At 44.4% G+C, this 25,957-nt stretch overlaps 1 protein-coding gene across 1 annotated transcript in view; it reads right to left on the reverse strand.

The window, feature by feature from the left end:
• Positions 1-25,957, reverse strand: part of LOC149445868 (vomeronasal type-2 receptor 26-like) — a 71,961-nt gene continuing 46,004 nt past the window's right edge. The window contains exons 5-6 of the mRNA XM_089653317.1: positions 23,869-23,992; positions 1-920 (exon numbers count right to left, since the gene is read on the reverse strand). Coding sequence (XP_089509443.1) covers positions 1-920; positions 23,869-23,992 — 1,044 coding nt within the window. The remainder of the gene's footprint in view (positions 921-23,868; positions 23,993-25,957) is intronic.

Consider the following 25,957-nt stretch of genomic DNA (forward strand, 5'->3'; position numbering starts at 1 on the left):
CTAAGAGTAGTTCCTCTTGTCTATTTTTCTATCATGTAAATGTGATTGTGTATTCAATTCAGGTTTAAATAAGATAATGAAACATTTCGGAAAAAATATACAGCTTAGAAGTCCAGCGCTTGAGGCCAATATAGCGAATATCTCCACAGCCACCATGTATTTCCCTCTGGTGCTCAGATAGGCCGGGATCATGGTAATCCAGACACTGCAGAACACCAGCATGCTGAAGGTGATGTATTTGGCCTCATTAAAACTGTCCAGTAATGTCCTCACCATGAAAGCCAGAACAAAACTCACAGCTGCCAGAAACCCCATATAACCCAACACAGAGTAGAACCCGATAACCGACCCTTCATTACACTGAATGACGATCTTGTCCTGATAAAAGTGAATGTCCATTTCCTTATAAGGGTGAGAAGAGGACATCCAAATGATACATATTATTACTTGACTGGATGAACACACGGATACTATGGAATTGGCCAGTTTGGTTCCAATCCATTTCCTCCAGTAGCTGCCAGGTTTGGTGGCTCTGAAAGCGATGTAAACAATGATTGTTTTAGCAAGAAGAGAGGAGATGGCTATGGAGAAGATGACTCCAAATGTCATGACACGGAGTATACAGGTCATATCCAGTGGCTGGCCAAGGAACAAGAACACACAGAGGAAACTCAACAAGATGGAGACAAGGAGAACAAAACTCAGATTTCTGTTATTAGCTTTGACGATGGGGGTGTTCCGATAGGTAATAAAAATCACCTTTATTGCAACAGTCACAATGCAGAGTAAAGCAGAAACTGTGAGGAATACTTTAGAAATGCCATCAGTGTAGGAAAGGAATTCAAGGAGTTTTGGAATACATTGATCCTTCTTCTCATTGGGCCATTCTTCCTCTGGGCATTTCATACAGTTCTCACTGTCTGCCAAGAGCAATAGATAAAACATAGATTAATTTTTATTCTAATTAATTAAACAGTCATTTGTAGAGGAGCAGTGGGAATGTACATGTACTGGTGTTTTTCAGTACTTGAAACTTGTGGATAAACCAATAAACTAATAATGATAAAGTCCCATATGTTTTGTTTTCTTTTTCATCTTGATTACTCAATATACCCGGAATGTTGGTGCACCTCATGAGGGAAAATCTATGGAATCCATGCATAATGAATTCAATTGTAATCTCAAAAAAATATACTGTAGTGTTTATTTTAAGATAATGCCTGCCTCACCTCTCCTTCTACATTGCAGCCTTACCAAGCTGCTTACATACTGTCCAGCCACTGTACAATATTTTTGGCTATTGTCGCTCAAATAGTACCCTTTAATTTTTTTCATGATGAAACCAATCATGTTTCTCCCTTTTACTTTGCAGCCTAACCAAGAAGTTTACATATTATCCGGTAACTGTACAATATTTGTGGATGTTGTCTCTCAAATAATATTCTCTAAAGTGTATTTCAAGATAAAAAAAACTCATCTTCCCCTTTTACATTATTACTTACTGCCCAGCCACTAAGCAATATTTGCAGCTGTTGTATCTCAAATAACACACTTCATTGTTTCTTGATAAAAGATAAAAACATTTCATCTCTCCCTTTTACATTGCAACCTTACCAAGCTATCGAGCCTTTGTACAATATTTGTGGCTATTTGCTATCAGAAATAAACTCCAATATTTATTTCAAGATACAATCTAACTTATTTCTTCCACTTATTGCAACCTTGCCAATCTTCTTCCATGCTGTGCAGACACTGAACAATATCTGTGGCTATTGTCTCTCAAATAATGCACTCTAATGTTTACTAGACATGTGCAATTAATTAGTTTGGGTCCGATTATAAATTCAGATGAATTTTTGGATATTCTGAGTTTCGGATGTATCCAAATCTCTGCATGAAATAGTAAAGAATGTCGTTGTAATGCATTTGGTTTAATTTCTTATATTTATTTTCTAATTAATAATGAATATAAAAAAACAATTAACAGCAAATAAAAAATGAGAAAAAAACTGTGTGAGCCTTTCAGATCTGGTATAGATTTTAAGGTAAACCCCATACCAAAGTGAAGAAAAATTGTGTGGGGTCCCCCCAAAATCTATACCAGGCCCTTATTTAAGCATGCAGCCTGGCAAGCCAGGCAAGGGGGGGGGGAGGAAGGTGAGCTAGCACCCCCCCTCAGAATCATATTAGGCCACATGCCCTCAATATGGGGGGGTGCTTTGGGGTAGAGGGATATCCCACCCAAAGAACCTTGTCCACATGTTGATGAGGACAAGGGCTTCTTCCCAACAACCCTGGCCCAGTGGTTGTGGGGATGCGGGGGGAAGGTTACTTATTGAAATCCGGCAGCCCCCTTTAACAAGGGGGCCCTCTGATGGTCACAAATGTCCCCTATGTGAATGAGTATGGGGTAGCCCTATGTGGTACCATGGTACCAGACCCAAAGGGCCTGGTATGGATGGGGGGGATCCCCACACAGCTTTTTTTTCCAGAATTAATTGCCGGCAATTGTTTTGTTTACATTCAGCTGTCATCGGTTGTCAAGGCTGGCTTGCTGAATCAGATTGGCCGATCCATTTTCTGATGATTCCAAAAACTTGAAATTCGTTAAAAAAAAAATGAATAAAATCAAACTAAATGAAATGGAATGAAACTAAACAAATTCCAAAACTTAAAGTGGAAGCGCACGCAGCTGCTAAAGGCTCAGCATGGAGGATGGCACTAATAGGCCTTCTGAATGAGCCCTAATGCAGAACATAGTGCTGCTGGAAATATAAATTTATAGTGTTTCCTAACATCACATGCATCTTAAAAGCATCTCTCAAACATTTATTTATGTATTTATTTGCTTTATTAGCCAACCACCCATGCCTTTTTTTGACAAGATTTTAGCCTATTTTCCTTCAAATTAGGCAGAATGTAGTATCAAGATTCACCCCCCCCCCCCCCCACCTAGATTTCAATGAGGTCCAATATTGAGTTCAAGTTTGTAGTATTCATGTAAATTCATGCAGGACTGAACAAACCACCTGTGAATCAAACCTTGGAAGATATGTTCACTGGTAATGAAAATCCATCTGAGAGGATGATATAGGGCAGCCTGTGTGCATAGTAATCCTGGGCTTAGTGTCATGAGAGCATTTTTGATCCCTGTGGAGGAACCATCCACAGCTTTTGCTGGGGATAGTCCCTTCAGACTAGTCTATAGGTTAATAAAGGGGTTAAGTGATGGCAGAAGGGCAGGATAGTGAAGGGGCATGATTTGGTGGTGGCAGATTATTGGTAGGAGGAAGAAAAAGGAGGGGACTCCTGCAGCACGTTAAGTCCCGTGACATACTGGCCACTCAGTTGGCGCCCTTGCTCAGATTTCTTGCACTTCTGCCCCCCTCATGTGCGCCACCCCCTCCCCTTTCCATACCATTCCCTTTCCTACCTTGACATGGAGCAGCTCCTCGCTCATGTCCGCCTGGAAGCTAAACAGCGTGGAGAGGACTTGCTGTGAGGTCTGGTGGCTGGAGTCCCCCAAACGGCTCCTGAGGTTCAACCACATCAGGTCCGCCGCCCTGCTTCCCGCCTCCCATCGCCTCCTCCAGCTGTGCAGCATTTGGACAGTAGAAGCCGCCGCCAGGGTATCGGGTGTCAGAGTAGAGCTGCCGCTCCTCAGAAATCCAACTCAGGCTGCAGGGATTCTGCTGCTGTGCCCTCTGTGCATGTGGAGCCAGCCAAAGTTACAGGGGGCAGAGCTCCCGCCCTGTCAGCTCTCTGTTCAGGCATCCAGACTTCTTTCCTTGATCAACATAGGCTACAGAGAGAAAGGAGGGGTGCACCGGATCCAGCCAGCTTCACCCCTGCAGGTCCACAGGTGAGTCGTCCCACATCCACTGTCCCGTCCTCATCTCCTATTTCCACAACTTTGTCTCAGCCTTCTCCCCTTCTTCCCTTTGGCTCCCCGTTGTGGCTGGGTGTGGAACAGCAGCTGCCATCTACTGCTGGTCAGCCTACACAGCCCAGCTCTCTCCAGCTCCCTGTCCTCCAGCCCTTTCTCTCCCTCTCCTCACAGGTCCTTGATAGCAGGCTGGCTCCCCCACCCCCTCCTTCTCAGGGATCACTTGGGTTGGCGGTGGTTTTGCATCTCTCCCAGTTGTTCTGCCCTCTGCTTTATCTTCACAGGTACCGCAGTCAGGTGGGATTTGCAGCGAGCTCTGGTCCGCACCTCCCGTGGCTTCTTTGATGGCTTTTCCAGAGTGGCATTGCGGTGGGTCACCGATGAGCTGAATCCCAATCATCCGGTTGGGGGGGAAGTGAGGTGCCTGCGCCTCCCACAGGTGAGCTCTCACACTCCATTGTTTTTTCACCCATTCCCGCGACACTGGATGGGGAGGTTCACGGGTTCGTGCAAGGTATCCGGGCTTTGCTAGAGAATTTGGAGGCCAGGTCTGGCAGCCGGCCTGTGAACCCTAGTGTGGTCTGGGATTTGGTGTGGTTCTTCCCTGCAGATTCCCTTGTTCACAACACCCACAACGGGAATTTCATCTGCAGTGGTTTCTCATCCAGTCGGGGTGCTCACGGTTGGGGTGTCCTCCACATCGGCGTTTGATACCTCTGCACTGGGTACTGTTAAGCTGCCTGATATGCTGGTCCCAATTTTAGATTCAGCGAAGGAGCACTCCTATGTCTGTTATGAGGGTCCCCTGGGTGCTCAACTTAAGCCGGACATTAACCTCCCTGGCGGTCTGATTATTTCAGATTTTTGGTGCTGAAAGCGGTACCATTATTTTGCATGGAAATATGTAGTTTTTTTATTGTCGGCCTGTAATTCTTAGGAATAACTCCCTGAAATCTGTCCGAACAAGAGTCTAGTAAACATCCCGGGGATGATAAAACTTGAAACACGAAATCATAAATTATAATTTAATAAATAATCATAAAAAATAATAATATAATAATAATACATTTAATTCAATAATATAATCAAACCAAAAACACTGAAATTTGAAATAGAGCGCCAAGTTCACACATCGCTGAGCTCAGTCGCAAAATCGTTTTCAGTGTCTGATGACAAATTTCCCCCACGAATCATTATCACTCAATTCTGCAAGTGGTTCTGATTTACTATCGCTGTTCTCTAGCCGGTCTAAAACTGCTTTTGACCTAAAGGGACGCTTTTTGGACGCCATGGACGTTTCTCAGTTTCCAGGCAGAAAGAACAGACAAAATGCAGGCAGGGCGCCGGACAAAGCACTCGGGACAAAATGTATGTGAAATGGGTTGAAACAGCAATGTTTCACTATGAAAAATTTGTTTTGAAAAAAATGACATTTTTTAAAATTTTTAAATTTCCCGCCGCCGACGGCCCCCGTACGTCCCGACTTCACAGGGACCGGAACACAGAAGCCGGATGCCGGCATCGGCCGGAGGAGATGGCCGGGGACGCTGCAGGGGACACATTGCGAGGTAAGACCTGCAGGGACTCCCTATGCAGCGCCGCATGGTAAGCCCGAGTGTAGCTCGGGGTTACCACTTTTGGCACTGACATTTTACCCCGAGCTACACTCGGGAATACCGCCAGGGAGGTTAAGGAAAAAATCTGGAAAAGAGAATATATCAACATCTTCACCTTACTCCCGTTGGAATGTTTCCCGATCTATAAATGGGAAAAGGGTAAGGAGCACTGTAAGGAGGAGGATGAGGATCGGCAGCATTTTTGGTTGATCCCTCGTGTGACGATCATGGCGTCAGACCCCCAGCCCTTCTCACCAACTCGTGACCGAAGGACTAGCCAATATAAAACTGCGCTGTCATGTGCGTAACAATGCCACGCTCAGCTGCACCCTGCACAAAGATTTTCCAGCTAATGGACCACAATCTGTGTACCTTCAGCCTGAGAGGGATTGTTACCGGGTCAGGTTAATTACGCAATTACCCTTCACACTGCCACCACCACCTTTTTGTAGAGAAAAGGAGGAAACTCAGCAATATTAGCAATAACACTATGATGTTTGAATAATCGTCTGTATATCACTGTCACCACAGGCAGAGGTATATAGAAGTTTAAAAACACACAGTAGCGCTCTTCAGAGACAGGGATTCTTAGTTTGCATTAAAGAGCTTTAGAAACAGTTCAACACTTTTCAGAAAATAAGATTTATTACTAAAAAGGTCAATTGATGCAATAAAAGTATTTACAGAAAAAGATGTAGCCAATATATATATATATATATAAATACAGAGAGCAATAACACAGCAAAGAGATAACAGAAAGAAGTTTTGAGAGGTAGAGTACTTGCCGTCAGCCTTGGTTTAAGCAGATCAAGTTTCAGAGCAAAAGGGTACCATCTCCCAAGTTGGTTCCTGATGTTAAAAGGGGAGAATTCTTAAACTTCCACTTCTCCAAACCTGACAGACTTTTTCTAGGAACTCAGCAGGGTGTCTCCTTAAAGCAGAGAACCAATCACCTCATTTGGGGAGGGGTGTTGTAGGCGGGGAACTCAGGCTATAAACAAATCCCTCCCAAGCTTTATCATGGTCAATAACCTTCCCTAGGGACATGTAGCAGCCTAGCAACTATTAGATTAATATGCAGAACCATCTTCTGAACGTCTAGATATCAAACATGCCATATTTTACTATTCCAGCTAGAACTATATGGCTTTCTGCTCTTGGGTATACGTAACCCAGGGGTGTACCTAGGAATGCGTTTGAAGTCCAGTGAAGGACTGGTTTATGGCTTTACAATTATCTCAGATTGAGAAGCTAACAGACACCCGGGCACCAGCTAATTTGGGATTTATAACCATGAAGCTGTTCCGCTGTGCCTGATTGCCTGTGCACTTCTGATCCCAGCACACAGGGACCACGTTTCACTCAACAGAGAGGGGGGGGGGGATTGGAGGGAGAGAGATACAAGATGGAGGATCCTTAGCCAGATGGATGACCGTGTCCATCTCTGTGTGCACAATTGCTACACCTCCTACCTTTGGGAATTGGCTTCAGGTCTTTATGATCTTGGGTAGTGGAGTGGGGGAAAAGCAGCTGGAGCTCTGTTAAGCTCTTTTCTGTTACCTTGATTCCATTTGGGAAGCCCACAGGGTTTATGGGGGTACAGCTTGGCTTCGGTATGATGAACAATTCCGACTGGGATCATAGGGACATTGGAGTTTGGATGCGGGTCATGAATTCAAAAGGGGGAGTGTATACCAATACGTCTGCGCATTCTCCCTTTCCGTTGGGTGCCACCTCTGCAGGAGCAGGGGCTTCTGGAAACGGCAAAAAGGGAGTGTGTTGGTCTTTCAATGATTCCCACTGCAAGTGGGGTTCCGCCTACCGTTTCCAGTACGAGTGTTCAGGTTGTGGGGGAAACCACCCCATTAGTCGTTGTTTCAATAAAGGCAAGGGTTTGCTCTGTAAACCGGGGTATGTTTCTGGGAAAGGAAAGGTCACCAGTGAACATAGAGGCGATTCGACCATGGCTCAATAGATTAACAGACAAGCGGCAGCATCACAGTTGGAGGAGGGTTTTTTTCTTGGCTTTGTTATACCTTGCGACCTCCCTCCTATGTTAACGTCCTCTTGCAACTTAAAGTTGGAAAAAGAGGTCACCTTGGGCCACATGACGGGCCCTTTTTCAGAGCCACCTATTCCTAATCTAGTGGTATCCCTTTTGGGGGTGGTCACCATGAAGGAAGTAGGTACTTTCTGCATGATCCATCACTTATCATTTCTGAAAGGGAAGTCTGTAAATGATGGCATTATTAAGGATCTCTCTTCTGTCTCCTATACATCCTTCAATGCTGCCCTGTCTTTAGTTAAATCGTTCGGGCCTGGCGTCCTTATGGCAAAGACTGATATTGAAGCTGACTTCTGCCTATTACTGGTTCATCCGGATAGTTTGTTTCTTCTTGGGTGCCGCTTTGATGGGGCTTATTATGTAAACCAGTGCCTTCCCATGGGCTGCACGATGTAGGTGCTCTCCGATACCTCTGATTCCGGCTTCCCCTATCCTCTATGTCCTAGCTGAGTGACCACCCCCCCCCCCCCCCGGGACCCACCTGTGTAAGAGGTGGTCGGGGATCTGGTGGTGGCCCTGCGGAGCGAGGGTGGATCCGGCTGGCGCTTCTCCTCGTGGTGTGCAGCAGAGATCCCGGAAGAGGTGCCGGGTTGCTGGGGAGACTGAGAGATGAGGCGGAACCACGCGGGTAGCCGCAAGGGAGCACTGGGAGGAGGAGAAGCCAGCCGGAAGACAGGCAGAGACGCAATCTTTTCCCTGACTTCTCCCCAGTTTGTGCCCTGGATACCCCAAACGATCGATGAGTCGATGCCCTGCCTGAAGCCATAGTGGAAAGGACTGAGATACCCCCTGAGAAAGTGAAAACGGTCCAGAGAATTGGATGACAGCAGCCTGGAGAGCCTGACAGGAAAAGTGAGAGGAGGGTGAGCGAGAGCGGATCTGAATAACTGTATAATGCTGGGCTTGACATTAAGGAGCAGCGTGTGAAGTAGAGAAGGGGGGTTCCTAGGGGGGCTTCTAGGAGGATTAAAGGCATCGAAGATTAAGAAGATTAAATTAAATTAAAGGACCCTAGAAATGCAAATGAAAGTTCAAGTGGACAGCTGAAAAGTGGGTTAAATCCAGGTTCCCAGTTGATCATTTGAGTTCCTCAATGGTGTTTAGAGAAGAGATCAGAAGATATGAAGAATAAAAGTGTAAAAGGAAGTGGGTCCAAGGGAGCCCAGACCGGTTCAATTAAAAAGTATACGTCTCAGGGAAATGCGACCCCAGAAAGACCCCTGAGAACAAGTGAAAAGAGCGAATGGGAAACTAGCTTGGAAAAAAGTCCTAGACTATCCCTAGGAACCAACAATAGCAGTCAACATATGTTAGAAAATATGAAAGAGAGAGAACTGGAAAGGGAATTGCAATTGCCGAATAAGAAAGAGATGGGAGAAATGTTTAAAAGCTTGGAAAAATCAATAAAGCATGAAATAGCAACGATAAGGAAGGATCTTGGGCAATTATTACGCAGAGTGGAAGAAACTGAGGGAAAACTTAAAAATCATTCCCAAGATATCTCAGATCTTAAGAAATGGAAACTGGAAATTAAAAAAGATTTAAAAAAATTGCTTTACAAAATAGAGGCTCAAGAAAATAGGGATAGAAGGAACAATCTCAGGATACGAGGAGTCCCAGAGAGCTCACAAGGGGAGGACTTGAAAGGGTTAATGAGTAAAATCCTAAACTCCATAATGGACAGACCTATGTCAGAAATGTTTAAATTGGATGGTGTATTCAGAATAGGAAAAGTCCAACAAAGAAATGGCAGAGAAAGATCGAGAGATATAATTATTCAATTCCATAGGCTGAGCGATAAAGAAGAGATATGGAAGAAAATAAAGGAAAGAACAAGTATTAAGTATGAAAAAATAAATGTTCAGATTTTTGCGGATTTAGCACCAGAGACCTTATGGAGAAAGAAAACTTTAAAACCCCTCGTAGAACAGATGAGAAAACAGAATGTGCGTTATAGATGGGGAGCTCAGGCGGGCCTAATTGGATGGAAAAATGGACTCACGGCCATTCTGAGATTTCCTGAGGACTTAAGGGACTTTTGTGCTAGACTTGAATTACAAAGAATAAAGCTTCCAGGGTGGGATGAGGAAAAAAGAGATATAGGGGTTATGGGGAAAGAGGATTGGCAGTTGGTGGGTGGGGAGAGTAGAGGGGGAGTAGAGGAGAGAGGTGAGGTTTTTTTTTTTTCCAATTTTTTTTCTTTTCCCTCCTCCCTCTCTCCTCTTTTTCTTCTTCTTCCTCTCTCTGTTGCTCTCTCTATGGTTTCTTTTATCAAATACTGTTTTTGCTCTCAGGTGCCTTTGAGAAATTATTGAACTGGATGCATAGAGGGAGGGGGTGGCTGGGCAAAGGGGAGCCATATGTGAACAGAGTTCAACCCCAAGGTTCTAAATCAAAGGTGGGATTTGGCCCACAAATGATTAGTAGGCAAATTTTAAGCCTAAAAAGGGGAAGGGGGGTGGGGGTGGAGGAGTGGGATTGGAGGGGGGGAGAGGGGTGGGAGTGTGGTAATGGGGTCAACACTCTGCGGGTGGAGAGAAGTCATGAGAGAGGTGCGAGAGGGGAGAGAGGGTTGGAGGAGAAGAGAATTATGGAAGAAGTACAGTTTGTAACTTACAATGTAAAGGGGCTGCATTGTTCAGGGAAGAGATTTAGGTTGTTTAGAGAGCTGCAACGCAGAATGTCTTCAGTGGTTTTTCTACAGGAGACACATTTAGAGATTGAGTCAAATGTCAGGCTTAATACTAGGCTGTATCCGCTATGGTACTATGCAGACACACCAATTAAAAGAGCAAAAGGGGTAGCTATAGGGTTCATAAAAAATCTAAGGTCTGAGATGGAGAATAGAGTAACGGATCCTGAGGGAAGATTTCTGTTTCTGAAGGGTAAATTGCAAGAAATTGAGTGTACAATAGCTAATATATACTGTCCAAATAAGAAGACGGAGATATCTCTGAAGGGAGTACTGAAAACATTGATGGATTTTAAAAAAGGTTTTCTGATAGTGGCTGGAGATTTTAATGTATGTATGGACCTGCGGATGGATACAACCTTTTCTGTGCTGAGGGAAGAGAGCAGGTCTCTGAGATCATTAAAGGAGTTGATACAAGAGTGCCAATTGGTGGATATATGGAGAATTGGGCACATGAAAGACAGACTATACCTTCTTCTAACATGCACATGAGATATATTCTAGATTGGATTATATTTTAATAGAACATTGATTTATAGAGTCTGTGGTGGAAGTAAAAATTGAAGTAATGTCCTTATCAGATCATGCCCCTGTCATAATGAAAACAAGATGGGGAAGAGAGGTGAAGGGATAATATGGAGGATGAATGGGGCACTTCTTCTGGATCATGAAATTGATCAAAGGATTGAGGTGGAAATAAAACGATTTTTTGAGAATGATACAGGAGAAGTGTCCGTGGCTACAGTGTGGGAGGCCCATAAGGCTTACATTAGAGGATTACTTATTGCAATGGGGGCAAAAAAGAAAAAAGAAAGAAGGGAAAAAATGAGTGGACTCTTAAAGGAAATATTTGATCTTGAACAGGTACATAAAAGTAAAACATCCAAAGAGATACAGCAGAAGATAAAAAAAAGAAAGAAGAGATTGAGACCTTGATGGAGGAGGAAAAAAGGAGAGTCTTTAATAAAGTAATAAGTGAAAGATATAGATGGGGCGATAGGCTGGAAAAGTATTTAATGAGAGCCCTAAAGCAGAAGAAAAATAGGAATTATATAGAAAAAAATAAGAAATCCTAAAAGTGACTTGGTTCACTCAACGAAAGAAATTTCGGGAATATTTAAGGATTATTATACTAAGCTGTATAACATTGTCCCACAAGATATTATAAATAACGTCGAATTAGTAAATAGTGAAAAAAGGAAGGACTTCCTTAAAAAACGCAGGCTTGCCAAAATTGAGTAAAGAACAATTAGAATCCCTAGAATCAGAGATCACACAAGAAGAAATAGAAACAGTATTGAGAAGTACCATGGCGGGGAAAAGTCTGGGGCCAGACGGGTATACTGTGAGATACTACAAAAAATACAAAGAAGTGTTAATACCCAAACTGAAGACATATATGAATGCTCTGGGAGGTGAGATGGAAATGAGGTGAGAATCCCTACAGGCTAATGTAGTTTTAATCCATAAGGATGATAAGGACACCACCCTGTGTTCAAGTTACAGACCAATTTCACTGTTGAATGTAGATACTAAATTGTACGCAAAGGTACTGGCAAATAGGTTGAAGGATTTGATGCCTGATTGGATACATGGGGATCAGGTGGGGTTTGTTCCAGGGAGAGAAGGCAGGGACAACGGGGTGAGATCACTGTTGCTCATACAGAAAAGTAGAAAAGGGAAAACCCTGGGGGTGTTGTTGTCAGTTGATGCCGAAAAAGCATTCGACAGAGTGAGTTGGGGATTCATGATGAACACCTTAGAAGCACTGGGGGTGGGAGTTAAAATGAGAGAGTGGATTGGAAAACTATATAGAGAGCCATCAGCAGCTATAATGGTTAATGGTGAACTGTCGGAGTTCTTTGGGATGTCAAATGGAACAAGACAGGGATGTCCATTGTCACCATTGTTGTATGTTTTGTCTTTGGAGCCTTTGTTGTCCACAATAAGGAAGAGCATAGATTTAAAGGGAATATGGATAGGAGATAGAGAACACAAGGTAGCGGCCTATGCGGATGATTTAATGTTCTATGTGGGAAATCCTAGGATAACACTCCCAAATCTAATGAGGTTATTTAAGGAATATGGGGAGTTATCAAACTTAAAAATCAACCCAACAAAAACTGAGATCTTAAATATAAATCTTACAAAGAAGGAAAAAGAAAAGATACAGGAAGAATTTCCCTTCGTATGGAGAGAAAAAGAAATAAAATATCTAGGAGTAAAACTTTCAGTCTCGTATAGGAATTTGTATAAATTAAATTATATTTCACTCTTAAATGAGATTAAAGAAGAATTGACGAGATTGGGGGGAGGAAACCCGTTTTGGATAGGTCGCATAACTCTGATAAAAATGATAATTGGGCCCAAAGTATTATATAAATTTCAAATGGTTCCAATCAAATTGACAGAGGTATACTTTAAAGAACTTAAAAAAATGGTAACAAGATATATATGGAGGAATAAAAAACCTAGAATCTGTTATGAAACATTGAGTAGAAATAAAGAGAGGGGAGGTTTGGGAGTACCAGATTTTAAGAGGTATTATAAATCAGTGATATTGGCGAGAATTTTCGCTTGGACGCATAATCCAGAGAAAAGCTGGGTCAAAATAGAAAACACACTGAGTGGAACGAATTTAAGTAGGATTATATGGGTGCCCACACAATATAGGGGTTTGGATAATAACACAAGTTTGTACACTTTATGAATAACATTTTATTAAATTTTCCACATGCATATACATACATGACATTTTAAAAAGAAATAAAGATAAAGAAAAACAAAGGGATCATCGATGCTAGTAACATGGGTAGAAAAATAACAGTATGCAATGACAATAGGGTAGCAGTGGAAGGATGATCAAGTCCGCACAAGTCAAGCAGGTCGACCAGAGGTATAAACATCCCACGGGTTCCATACAGCTTCAAATGAGATTATAGAATCGGCATGTGAAGCGGTTAGATATTCCATTTTTCTGATATCTGCAATAATCTTAAATAATGTCAACATTGAGGGAGGTGTAGGGGAGAGCCAGCTCATTGGAATGCTTCTCCTGGCCGCCGTCAAAATATGCACAGAGAGTCTCCTCGATGGTCTAGAGAGACCTGGAAAGGGCAGGCCCAATAAAAAATAAAGAGGCTCAAAAGGGAGAGAGGAATGTAATACCAGTTGTAATAAGGCCAAAACCTCTTCCCAAAAGGGACTGATAAGCCTACAATCCCAAAAAATGTGAAAAAGGGAGCCGGTTTCCCTCCCGCAGCACCAGCAGGCAGGAGAAGCACTCAAGTTACAAGAATGGAGCACATCAGGGGTTCGATACCACAACATTATGATTTTGTAAGCATTTTCCTTATAAACTACACACATAGAGGATTTGGATGCGTTCTCCCATATTTTCTTCTACTGCAACAAGTCAATGTCAAAGCGGAGAAACTGGGACCACTTACGCATATAGCGATGGGTATCAATAGTTAAGGGAGGGACATCCAGCAGGAGCTTATATGTATTGGAGACTGTGCCCTTTTGATGTGGGCCCTGAATACACAGGCGCTCAAAGGGTGTAGGCTTCTGCAGAGTCAATGAGGGTGACAGGGTGGAGAAAAAATAGCGTATCTGCAAATAAACATAGAAGTGCTGAGGAGGTATTTGGGTATTTTTTTGGATGTCGGAAAATGATTTAAATTTCCGAGTTACGGGATGGACCAGATGACACAGTTGGAAAAGATTGGCTGAGGCCCATGGGAGCATTCGGTGTAAGGACAAACTATCTGGAAGGGAGGGATTAAAGAGAACATTAGTCAGAGGGGAGCACTCGGAGGACAAAGCGAATTTAGCCCTGCATCTCTTCCATATAGACAAGGAGAATTGCATGGGTCCAAGTAAAAGGTGTCGGTGAGAAGCGATGGCCACCGCTGACATATCCCAAAGCAGAGAGCATAAATGGGTCGGAGTAAGTTGTAAGGTTTCAATCTCAGTCCATTTGTTAGAAGGGCGTCTGGTGGACCAGGAGATTAAAAAACGGAGGGGGGTGGCATAGTAATAGGTCACAATATCCGGTACTCCCAAGCCTCCCCTAGAGTGTAAAGAAAGGAGTACAGTACGTGCAATTCTATGTTGTTTGTTGTGCCAAATAAAACGTAAGAGAGATTTTTGGATAGAATTTAGCTTGGACATAGGGATGGGGATGGGGAGAGTTGCAAATAGATACAAACGTTCGGGCAGTACGGTCATTTTTATAACATTTATATGTCTAAGAAAGGAAATAGGTAAGGTGTCCCAAACTTTTAAGGAACGGGAAATAGCGACAAATAGGGGGGGAAAATTAGCCTCATATATGGAATGGTAGGAGGAAGTAAGGTTGGTACCCAAATACTTCAGTGAGTGGGTACACCAACGATATTGGTAAGACGCTTGGAGAGAGGTTAACATGTCCATTGGGATATGAAGTGGGAGTGCTTCGGTTTTGGATGTATTTACCTTGTAGCCTGACAGGGTTCCAAATAATTGTAAGGTTTTATGAAGAACCGGAAGAGAGGTGCAAGGACTAGTTAGAGTAAGAAGGATATCGTCTGCAAATAGGGACAATTTATATTCACGCCCATGGGAATGTATCCCTCGTATGTCAGGGTTAGATCGAATGGCAGTGGCCAGCGGCTCTAGGCAGAGGATAAACAGTAAAGGGGAAAGTGGGCAGCCCTGCCTTGTACTGTTCGACATCTTGAAAGAAGGTGAAAGAAACAAAGACAATCTGACCTCTGAGGATGAGGAGGAGTAAAGGACCTTCAGGGCCATCACAAACGGGCCCCGGAAACCATATCTCTCCAAGACCACAAACATATAGGGCCAGCTAAGGCGATCAAAAGCTTTTTGAGCATCCAAACTCAGCAATATAGCAGGGGATGAAGTTCTGTTAATCAGGTCGATCAGGTCAATAGACCTCCTGGTATTGTCCGCAGCGTGTCTGGTGGGCACAAAGCCCACTTGGTCCCTGTGTATGAGCTTGGAGGGGAATCCGGAAAGCCTATTGGCCAAAATCTTAGTAAATATTTTATAATCAGAGTTTAACAGGGCAATGGGGCGATAATTGTCCAGAATAGAAGGATCCTTATCAGGCTTGGGGATAACGGAAATATATGCATGTGAAAAATCAGCCTGAGGGGGGACACCTCTTAAGAGATCCTGAAACAAAGAGAGAAGATGGGGGGCCAAAATGCCTATGAACGTCTTGTAATAAGAATAAGGCAAGCCATCAGATCCTGGTGATTTGTGAGAAGGGAGCTGCTTAATCGTATCATACAGCTCCTCAGATGAGATATCGGCATTAAGGGCCGAAAGGTCAGAAGGTGATATCTGCGGCAAAGATAATGACTCAAAGAAGGCATCGAATGACATTTTACAAAAAGGAGGATGGAGATCTGGGGTTAAACAGTTGTAGAGAGTCTTATAATATGATCCAAAAAGTGAGGCCATTACATGAGGGTCATATGTAGGTGTACCATCTGATTGAAGAAGATGATCTGGTAGCGAGGGAGAGGATTGTGTTTTAAGCTTGTTGACTAGCATACGGTGGGGCTTATTGGAAAATTCATAAAATTTCTGTTTGACCCAAAGAAGTGATTGAACAGCTCTGTGTGAGTCAAGAGCTTTGATTTGGTAGTGTAGAGAAGTAACCCTATGAAGATGGGTTATGGACGGCTTGATTAGCAGTTGACACTCAGCCGAGGATAATTGGTGGATGAGAGAAGCCTTGGCACTGGCTGAGGACTTTTTCAAACGGGAGCCTATAGAGATACATATTCCCCGGAAAACGGCCTTGTGGGCTTCCCAAAGTGTCGAGGAAGAAGTCACCGAGCCAATGTTGTGTTGGAAGTACATATCCAATCCCCGAGAGAGTTCTTCACGGAAACAGGCAGTAGTGAGAAAGGTCTCATTGAGACGCCAATGACAAGCTTTTGGTAAAGAATCAGGGAAGAAAAGATTCAGAGACAGAGGCGTGATCAGACCATGTACTGGGATTGATTTCGGATGAAACCAAGAGAGGGAGTAAGGGGGAAGAGATAAAAAAGTGGTCCAAGCGGGAGAAACTCTGATGAGGGGTGGAGTAGAAAGTATACTGTTTATGAAGGGGATGTTTGATCCGCCAAGCATCAAAGAGACGATGTTCCCTCATCAATTTGCAAAAAGATTTTGAAGAGGAACACTGCCGCTTCGAGGGGGTGGATTCAAATAGTACTTTCCTATCCTTGTGGGGGGACATGATTAAATTAAAATCACCTCCAATGATCATATGTGGTGTGGTAAAGGCATTCAGTCTAGCAAGGGTTTGGGAGAGGAAATGTAATTGACCTGCGTTCGGGGCATACAAGTTTAACAGGATAAGGGGGGAACCAGCAAACATACATTCCAAAATGATATAACGACCCCGTGGGTCGACCTTGGAGGAAATGACCCGAAGGGAGCAGTGTGTCCGAATCAAAATAGCCACCCTGGCTTTCCCAGTGGGATCAAAAGCCGAGTAGGAGTGGGAGAAAAACCTTGAGGCAAAATGAAAAGAGCCAGTCGACTTGAAATGGGTCTCCTGGACAAAAATAATATCTGCTCCTGAGGATCGAAATTCCTTCAAAGCCATCCACCGTTTTTGGATGGAGTTAAGACCTTGGACATTGTACGATAATAACCGTAAAGCCATCATTAGATAAACATACAAATAGCAAATGTACCCAGATAAAGAATAATGGAGATATCATCGATGAGGCAAATCTAAGAACAGTAGGGACATGAAACATTAGAACTAATAACATTAATAGACAAACCAAAAAAATTACAATAAAGAACATAGATATCCGTATGGATATGAACTTGGGAAAGACATCGGCACCCAAGTCGTCCAGGCAAATGTCTGGACGTGATCGGGGGCAACATGACAACCGGAACATACAAATCAGCAGACTCGGCCAAAAAGATACAGCATAAGAAGGCACCCAGCGCAAAAATAAAATTAAAAAAAGGGAGGAAGAAGGGAGGGTGAGGAAAAGAAGGGAGAGGGGGAAAAGGGGGGGAAAGGGAAGGGGAGAAGAAGAGGGGGAAGAAAAGGAGGGGGATGGAAAGGGGAGAGGGGAGGGGATAGGGATACAACCTTGAAAAACACCTCAAAAAAACATCAAGCAGGATCATCACTACAACGAGCAGGGCGAGGGTGTTGTGGAGTACGGGAAGGACGCTTCCGGCCCCTACGAACTGGTGTCCAGATCTTGCTGGGGGTAGCGGAAGGACGAGATGGAGTAGATGGTAGTGAGGCATTGTCGTCCGGCAGGGGGGGTAGTCCCTGTTGCTTCAGGAAGGAGTCCGCTTCAAAAAGATCACGTAGAATAACTTGGGCGTTATCTTTGGAGACGACCAGCTTGAAGGGAAAACCCCAGCGGTAAGGGATACGAAGGTGTTGAAGATGCGTGGTGAGTGGTTTCAGCGCTCGCCGTTTAGCCAGGGTAATAGGAGAAAGATCACAAAAGAGCTGAAGCCGATCCCCTTTAAATTCCAGGAAGGGAACGTTGAGTACAGAGGCCAACAAGGCTTCCTTGCTCTCAAAAAAATGGAAGCGGACGATGACATCACATGGTCTGGTGCCGTCAGCAGGTCTGGGACCTAAAGAACGATGAGCCCTGTCCATGCGCCACTCCGCTTCTGGGACCAAGGGTGCGGTTGTGCTGAAGAAAGACAGGAGGTGTCGGCGAAGTTGGGAATCAGCAATGGATTCAGATATACCTCAAATACGGACATTTTGCCGGCGTTCCCTGTTTTCCAAATCTTCTTGCTGGAGCTGAATTTGGGACATGGTGTGTTTCAGGTATGCATTGTCTTCTTCCAAGACATGAACGTATTGCACCAATTCATCAAATTTATTCTCCAGTTGATCTGCACGCTCCCCAATCTGCGCTATTTCTCCACGAAGATCCAAGGCTAATTTGCCCACTTCAGCGGCAATAGTGGCGGTAATATTGAGCAAGAATACCTGCAATTTTTCTTCTAGCGTAGATATCATGAGGGCAGGTGACACACGGAGATTTGTGAGAGCGGATGAGGAAAGGCTCATCAAAGGATGCTCTGCTGTCCCCTCTATAGGGATCTGGGATTCAGATTCATCTATATGGTGGTGCTGAGGGAGTGAGGAGATTAGCTGCATTGTGGAGGCAGCAGGTGTAGTACCTCCTGCCGCCACTGGGGGCCCGTCAGAGCTCATCCCTGGGAGTGAGGAGGTTGGCTGCATTGTGGAGGCATTGTGGAGGCATTGTGGAGGAAGCTGGAGGCAGCTGGTGTAGTACCTCCGACCGCCACTGGGGGCCCGTCAGAGCTCGTCTGTGGGATCCCTGTTGAAATTGAGGCCGAGGATTGCGGCCTTTGAAGAAACCGCTGCAGCGGTGACAGCCGCGGCTCACGTGGCGGAGGGGAGGGGGACTTCCAGCGCCCTATCTTCCCCATTATAGGACTGAGGTCTGGCGCGCTGGGTGCCCTGCTACTGTGACTCACCCAGGGAGGAATATGGAGCAGCGGTGCGCCGTGGGTGAGTCTCTTAGGTCGGGGGATGTACGGAGCTCACAGGAATGCGGCCATCAATGTTCCCAGCCGCGCATGCGCCCCCTATAGTTTGTACACTTTAAATGTTTTGAGAGTTTGGGATATAATGCACAGACAGAAGGGGTGGGCTTTTAATTCACTATTAATGCCATTAAGGAACACAGAGTTTTTTGCTCCAGGTAGGGAGGGTATCACAGGAAAATGGATTATAAAAAAGGATGCAGGATTGAGAGATATAATGGTGGGGGAGGAATTGGGACCATTAACCACTTGCCTACTGGGCACTTATACCCCCTTCCTTACCAGGCCAATTTTCAGCTTTCAGCACTGCCGCACTTTGATTGACAATTGCGCGGTCATGCAACATTGTATCCATATGAAATTTTGATCATTTTTTCCTCACAAATAGAGCTTTCTTTTGGTGGTATTTACTCCCCACTGGGCGCTTTACTTTTTGCGCTATAAATAAAAAAGTGCAAAAAATTTGAAAAAAAAAAAAGTTTTTTTGTTTCTATTATAAAATTTTTCAAACAGGCATTTTTCTCCTTCACTGATGTGCGTTGATGAGGCAGCACTGATGGGCACTGATAGGCAGCACTAAAGGGCACTGATAGGCAGCACTAATGAGGTGTCACGGATAGGCGGCACTAATATGCAGCACTGATAGGCGGCACTGATAGGTGACACTGATGATGGGTACTGATAGATGGCACTGACTGGCATCACTGCTGGGCACTGACTGGCACAACCCCTGGGCACTGACTGGCGGCACTGACTGGCACAACCCCTGGGCACTGACTGGTGGCACTGACTGGCAGCACTGCTGGGCTGCACTGGTGGGTGGCACTGGTGGGCAGCACTGGTGGGTGGGCACAGGTGGGTGGCACAGGTGGGTGGGCACAGGTGGGTGGCACTGGTGGGCACAGGTGGGTGGCACTGCAGAGTGGCACAGGTGGGTGCACTGCTGGGCACAGGTGGGTGCACTGCTGGGCACGGGTGGGCGGAGCTAGTGGGTGCACTGCTGGGCGGAACTTGCGGGTGGCACTGCTGGGCGGAACTTGCGGGTGACACTGCTGGGCACCGATCATCAGGGCACATCAGGGCAACTGCCGGTTCTCGGCAGTACTTTCCTCACGATCTGACAGTGTGAGGAAAGTGCAGCCGAGAACCGGCACTTGCATTTCCCTCTGATCAGCATGTCATTGGACACCGCTGATCAGGTGGTAAAAGGCCGCTGTGATTGGCCTTTTACCACATCACGTGATCAGCTGTGTCCGTAGGACACAGCGATCACGGAGATCGCCGGGTGCGCGCCCCCTGGGGCGCGCAGGAGAGCGCGTTCTGGGAGGACGTCATATGACGTCCACCCAGAACTGGCCGGCCGCGGTGAAGCCGTCATTCGGCTATGCGCGGTCGGCAAGAGGTTAAAGGAGTTGGAAAAGAAAAAAGGGGATATTTTCAATAGAATAGATGAATGGCGATATCACCAATTGAAGCACTTTGTTGGAGGACTCCCAAGACCTTTGAGAACTAGAAAGGATTGGAATCCGTTTGAAAGATTGTTAGATGAAAGGGGTGATGGGAAACATGGAATTGCAAACATTTATAGAATTCTCACTGATATAGATATTAGCACTAAACCGATGTACAGTATATAGAGAAACGGGAAAGAGATTTGGGGATGGAAATAGACGAGGGGATGCAGAAAAAAATATATAGATTAATTCATGAAAATATTAGTATGCGAGAGGTTGAAGTAAATTATAGGTGTTTGATAAGATGGCTATTCTGTCTCTCAGGGTTACAATACACCGAACATTCGATTTTTAGACTGATCATTTCTTTGTGAGAGGCGAACATTCAACATTAGCAGGGGATAAAATACGCATTTCCTTCACTGTAGATATACACTCACCGGCCACTTTATTAGGTTCCCCTGTTCAATTGCTTAACACAAATTGCTAATCAGCCAATCACATGGCAGCAACTCGATGCATTTAGGCATCTAGACGTGGTGAAGATGACTTGCTGAAGTTCAAGCTGAGCATCAGAATGGGGAAGAAAGAGGATTTAATTGACTTTGAATGTGGCATAGTTGTTGGTGCCAGTCTGAGTATTTAAAAAACTGCTGATCTACTGAGATTTTCACGCACAACCATATCTAGAATTTACAGAGAATGGTCCGAAAAAGAGAAAATATCCAATGAGCTGCAGTTGTGTGGACAAAAATGCCTTGTTGGAGTTACTCTACATAGTATAAAACCACCAAAGATCCATGCACACACGCTACCACACATGTGGGATTGGCCGGTGGCCATTTTGGATGCTGGAAAGACTTGCTTTAGCGTTTGTTCATGCTGATTCGTGCCTTCTATCATGTGAGTGCAATTTTACTTGAATTCGTTTTGGGATCTTTGATGGTTTTACACTATGTGGAGTAAGTTTTCATTATATGCATAAGACTGCGAGCTCCGGTTATAATCAATCTGTCTTGGAGTGGTTGGAGTCATATCTAGTAAGATCGATCTGGGAGGATCATCTGTCATCACCTTGGGTGGTCACAAGAGGAATATAATCATCCATTTACCTTGATATCATCAACAATATATTATAGAGTGCAGATTGACCATTCTCAGCAAGGGGTCACAAAATTTCTGGTAAGCCTTGCTTGGGAGTGGATGGTGTCACACTGGCTGTCTTTGGAAGTCTTCTGATATCATCACGGCATGTGGGGACTGATCTAATCCTATTTCACCAAATGATTATTTATTTATGAACACAGTACTGTATGTACAGTGCCTTGAAAAAGTCTTCATACCCCTTGACATTTCCACATTTTGTCATGTTACAACCAAAAATGTCAATGTATTTTATTGGGATTGGATGTGATAGACCAACACAAAGTGGTACATAACTGTGAAGTGGAAGGAAAAAGAGAAATGGTTTCCAACATTTTTTACAAATAAATCTGTGAAAAGTGTGGCGGCATTTGTATTTAGCCCCCCCCGGAGTCAATACTTTGTAGGACCCCCTTTGGCTGCAATTCCAGCTGAAAGTCTTTTTGGGGATGTCTCTCCCAGCTTTGCACATCTAGAGAGGGACATTTCTGCCCATTCTTCTTTGCAGAATCACTCAAGCTCTGTCAGATTGGATGGAGGGCGTCTGGAAACAGCAATTTTCACGTTTTGCCACAAATTCTGCACTGGATTTAGGTCTGGACTTGGACTGAGCCATTTTAACACTTGTACATGCTTTAATATGAACCACTCCATTGTAGCTCTGGCTGGATGTTTTGGCTTGTTGTCCTGGGGAAAGGTCAACCTCCGCTCCAATCTCAAGTCTTTTGCAGACTCTAACAGGTTTTCTTCTAAGATTGCTCTGTATTTGGCTCCATCCATCTTCCCATCAAGTCTGACCAGCTTCCCTGTCCCTGTTGAAGAAAAGCATCCCCACCACACGATGCTGCCACCACCATGTTTCACGGTGGGGATGGTGTGTTCAGGGTGATGTACAGTATTAGTTTTCTGCCATAGATAGGGGTTGATTTACTAAAGGCAAGTAGGCTGTGCACTCTGAGTGCACTTGGAAGTACACTGAAGTGCAGTTGCTCTAGATTTGAGGGGAACACGCAAGGTAAATAAAAAACATAATTTTTGCTTGCACATAATTGGACGAAAGAAATCAGCACAGCTTTGCCTCATTTCAGAGCTTCCTTTCTAAAGCAACTGCACTTACAGTGCACAGTATATTTACCTTTAGTAAATCAACCCCACAATGTTTTGCTTTTGGGCCAAAAAGTTAAATTTTGGTCTAATCTGACCAGAGAACCTTCTTCCACATGTTTGCTGTGTCCCCCACATGGCTTCTCACAAACTGCAAACGGGAATTCTTCTGGCTTTCCTCCAACAATGGCTTTCTTCTCGCCACTCTTCCATAAAGTCCAGATTTGTGGAGTGCATGACCAATAGTTGTCCTGTGGACAGATTCTCCCCCCTGAGCTGTGGATCTCTGCAGCTCCTCCAGAGTTCCCATGGACCTCTTGGTTGCTTCTCTGACGAACGCTCTCCTTGCCCGGACTGTCAGTTTAGATGTCTTAGTACGTTTGCAGTTGTGCCATACTCTTTCCATTTTCGGATGATGTTTTGAACAGTGCTCTGTGAGATGTTCAAAGCTTGGGAGATTTTTTATAACCTAACCCTACTTTAAACTTCTCCACACCTTTATCCCTGACCTATCTTGTGTGTTCCTTGACCTTCATGATGCTGTTTGTTCACTAATGTTCTCTAACAAACCTTTGAGGACTTCACAGAACAGCTGTATTTATACTGAGATTAAATTACACACAGGTGGACTCTATGTACTAATTAGGACACTTCTGAAGGCAATTGGTTCCACTAGATTTTAGTTAGGGGTCTCAGAGTAAAGGGGGCTGAAAACAAATGCATGCCACACTTTTCAGATTATTATTTGTAAAAACGTTTGAAAACCATTTATCATTTTCCTTCCACTTCACAATTATGTGCCACTTTGTGTTGGTCTATCACATCCAATCCCAATAAAATAGATTTATGGTTTTGGTTGTAACGTGACAAAATGTGGAAAATATAAAGTTACAACTTTTGCACATCTGTGGCTTTCAATGTAAAGTTAAAAACCATTAATAGATTTATTTATTTATTACAGGTACTTATATAGTGCTGTCAATTTACGCAGCGCTTTGCACATATATATTGTACATTCACATCAGTCCCTAACCCTCAAGGGGCGTACAATCTAAGGTCCCTAACTCACATCCATACATACACATACTAGGGTCAATTTAGACAGGAGCCAATTCACCTACCAGCATGTCATTAGCGTGAAAACTGGAGAACCTGGAGGAAGCCCGCACAGGCACAGTGAGGACATGCAAAATCAAGGCAGATGGTGCCGTGGCTGGGATTTGAAGCAACAATCTGAGTACTGCCAGGTGGAAGTGCTAACCATTTAGCCACTGTGCTGCCCATAAAACTGTATATACAAAAATAAGGTATACCTGTATTATTGGATATTTGTCCTTCTGAACATGGGGCACAGTCATAGCAGCAAGAGTGGATTGAAGATTTTGGCTTTTTTCTGTATCCGGGCAAACAAGCGTCCACACACCGAGATTCCAACTTCTAAAAAAAAGTGAAAAAAAAAAGTTTACTCGTGTTACATACCATTGGAGGTTCAATAAGAGTGTGTGGCCAAATGTTACTGTATATTATCCATTGGCTTCCATTGCACTTTAAAGTGCATACAAACCCCAAATCTGTTTCTCAGTAGAGCCGCCATCTTGCCTCTCTGTGTACAGTCCGGAGATCCTGCCAGAGACAACACTTCCTATTTCAGGCTGACAACACTAAGCCACTGCCTCAACCTGGAGGAGGACTCATGGCCGGCTGACAATGCTGCTGCTAATATTGAAGTAGTGGTTTAGAGTTGTCAGCCTGCTACAGGAAGTGCTGCTACTGGTGTGATCTCTGGGCAAGAAGCTGAAAAGGATTCATAAACATGAAATGCTTATAAAAATGGTATACAGTGAGATATGATGACAAACACTGAAAAAAAAATTTCACGTTCACATGCACTTTAACTATGTCCCACCTGGCTTATAGTGAAAAGATGACAGAGCCGGAGCACGTTAGTCACTCACCTCCTGTGCGCTCTAGTAGTTGCATTGCTCAATCTGTCACCTGCTGTGGAAACAGATTATTTTACTTTGACGGTACATGTCAAATCTACACCATGATTGTTTTTCATTTATAGCTATTCATTTTGTACTATTGCGATGATCTCAGTGATTGGTCACAGTGATAACATGGTAAAGGCAGGGCCAATCACAGTGCCCATGTACCATGTGATAGCTGTGGACAATCACAGCTATCACAATGGCTATGAATGGATGCCATTCATACAAATAACTGCTTATAACTAGTGATGGGCCGAACACCCCCCAGTTTGATTCGCAGTAGAACACTCGAACGGACCAAAAGTTTGGTGGGCAGGTTGAATTCCCATTGAATTTCAGCCAGCCAAACACTGACTGTGTATGACTGCCGGAAATGGCCACAGACTTTTTTGGCCTGCCTCAGAAGATCTTAAAGGCCTGGGTACCTGTTCCAAAAAATGCTGCACCAGCAAATTTAGGATGTGTGCCAAGCCTGGAACATATGTCAAGTGTCCCTAACGGAGGGCGGAGAGAAAGTTGGTGCCATTGTCACATACAACCATTCCTGGCTCAAGCTATCGTGGCGTCAACCAACACAGAGCCTGCCCCTGCAGAGCTGACAGAATCTCTGCCCTGGTGTGGCTCCTGTCCCCTAGACAGACCAGCTGATCCACTGCTTGGCATCTTTTAGCCTGACTGCTTATGTAGCCCCTTGAGCAGTTACGGAGCACTGCTGGTTCAGACGGCAATTCAGCAGAAGAGGCCATAGAGGCAGAGGACGAGGAGGGGGTGGAGCAGACAGATGTGGCAGAATCACCACTAGCTTTTTGGAGGAGTGGTGGTGGAGCAAGCTCCGGCACTAAACCCTGTCCTGCATCCTTCTCAGCTGCTATATCACCGCGCAAGGCTGCCCCTATAACACCGCGCAAGGCTGACCCTATAACACCGCGCAAGGCTGACCCTATAACACTGCACAAGAATGCCCCAATAACTGTCAGGGCTCCGGGTATGACCAGAGGTGTGTGGACCAACACAGGGAAACACAGACTTCAGGTATAGCGTGTAAACAAGATAATTTATTAAGGACAACACAAACATAAACGCAGTGCAACAAACCAAACCCAAAGCTAACACAAATACATACAACAAGGTGAAACAAACCCAAACCTAAACTGATATATATATATATATATGTATATATATATGGAGCACAACGTAGTCAGACGGGCCGGGTCAGTAGTTAACGGGCAGACAAGGTACAAGGAGCAGGCAGAAGATGGTCAGGAGTAGCTGAGGTCGGTGCAGGCAGAGTTCAAGCAGAGTCAGGATAAGGCAGGAAGTAGACAGGATGCAGGTACAGGGGCTCATGGGAACAATACACCAAGGCACTGACTGCAGGCCTGGCCATTCCTTAAATACACCTCCTGCAATC

This window comes from Staurois parvus, unplaced genomic scaffold, assembly GCF_062004578.1.
Source record: "Staurois parvus isolate SC_StPar_1 unplaced genomic scaffold, SC_StPar_1.0 ptg000706l, whole genome shotgun sequence".
Taxonomy (NCBI): domain Eukaryota; kingdom Metazoa; phylum Chordata; class Amphibia; order Anura; family Ranidae; genus Staurois; species Staurois parvus.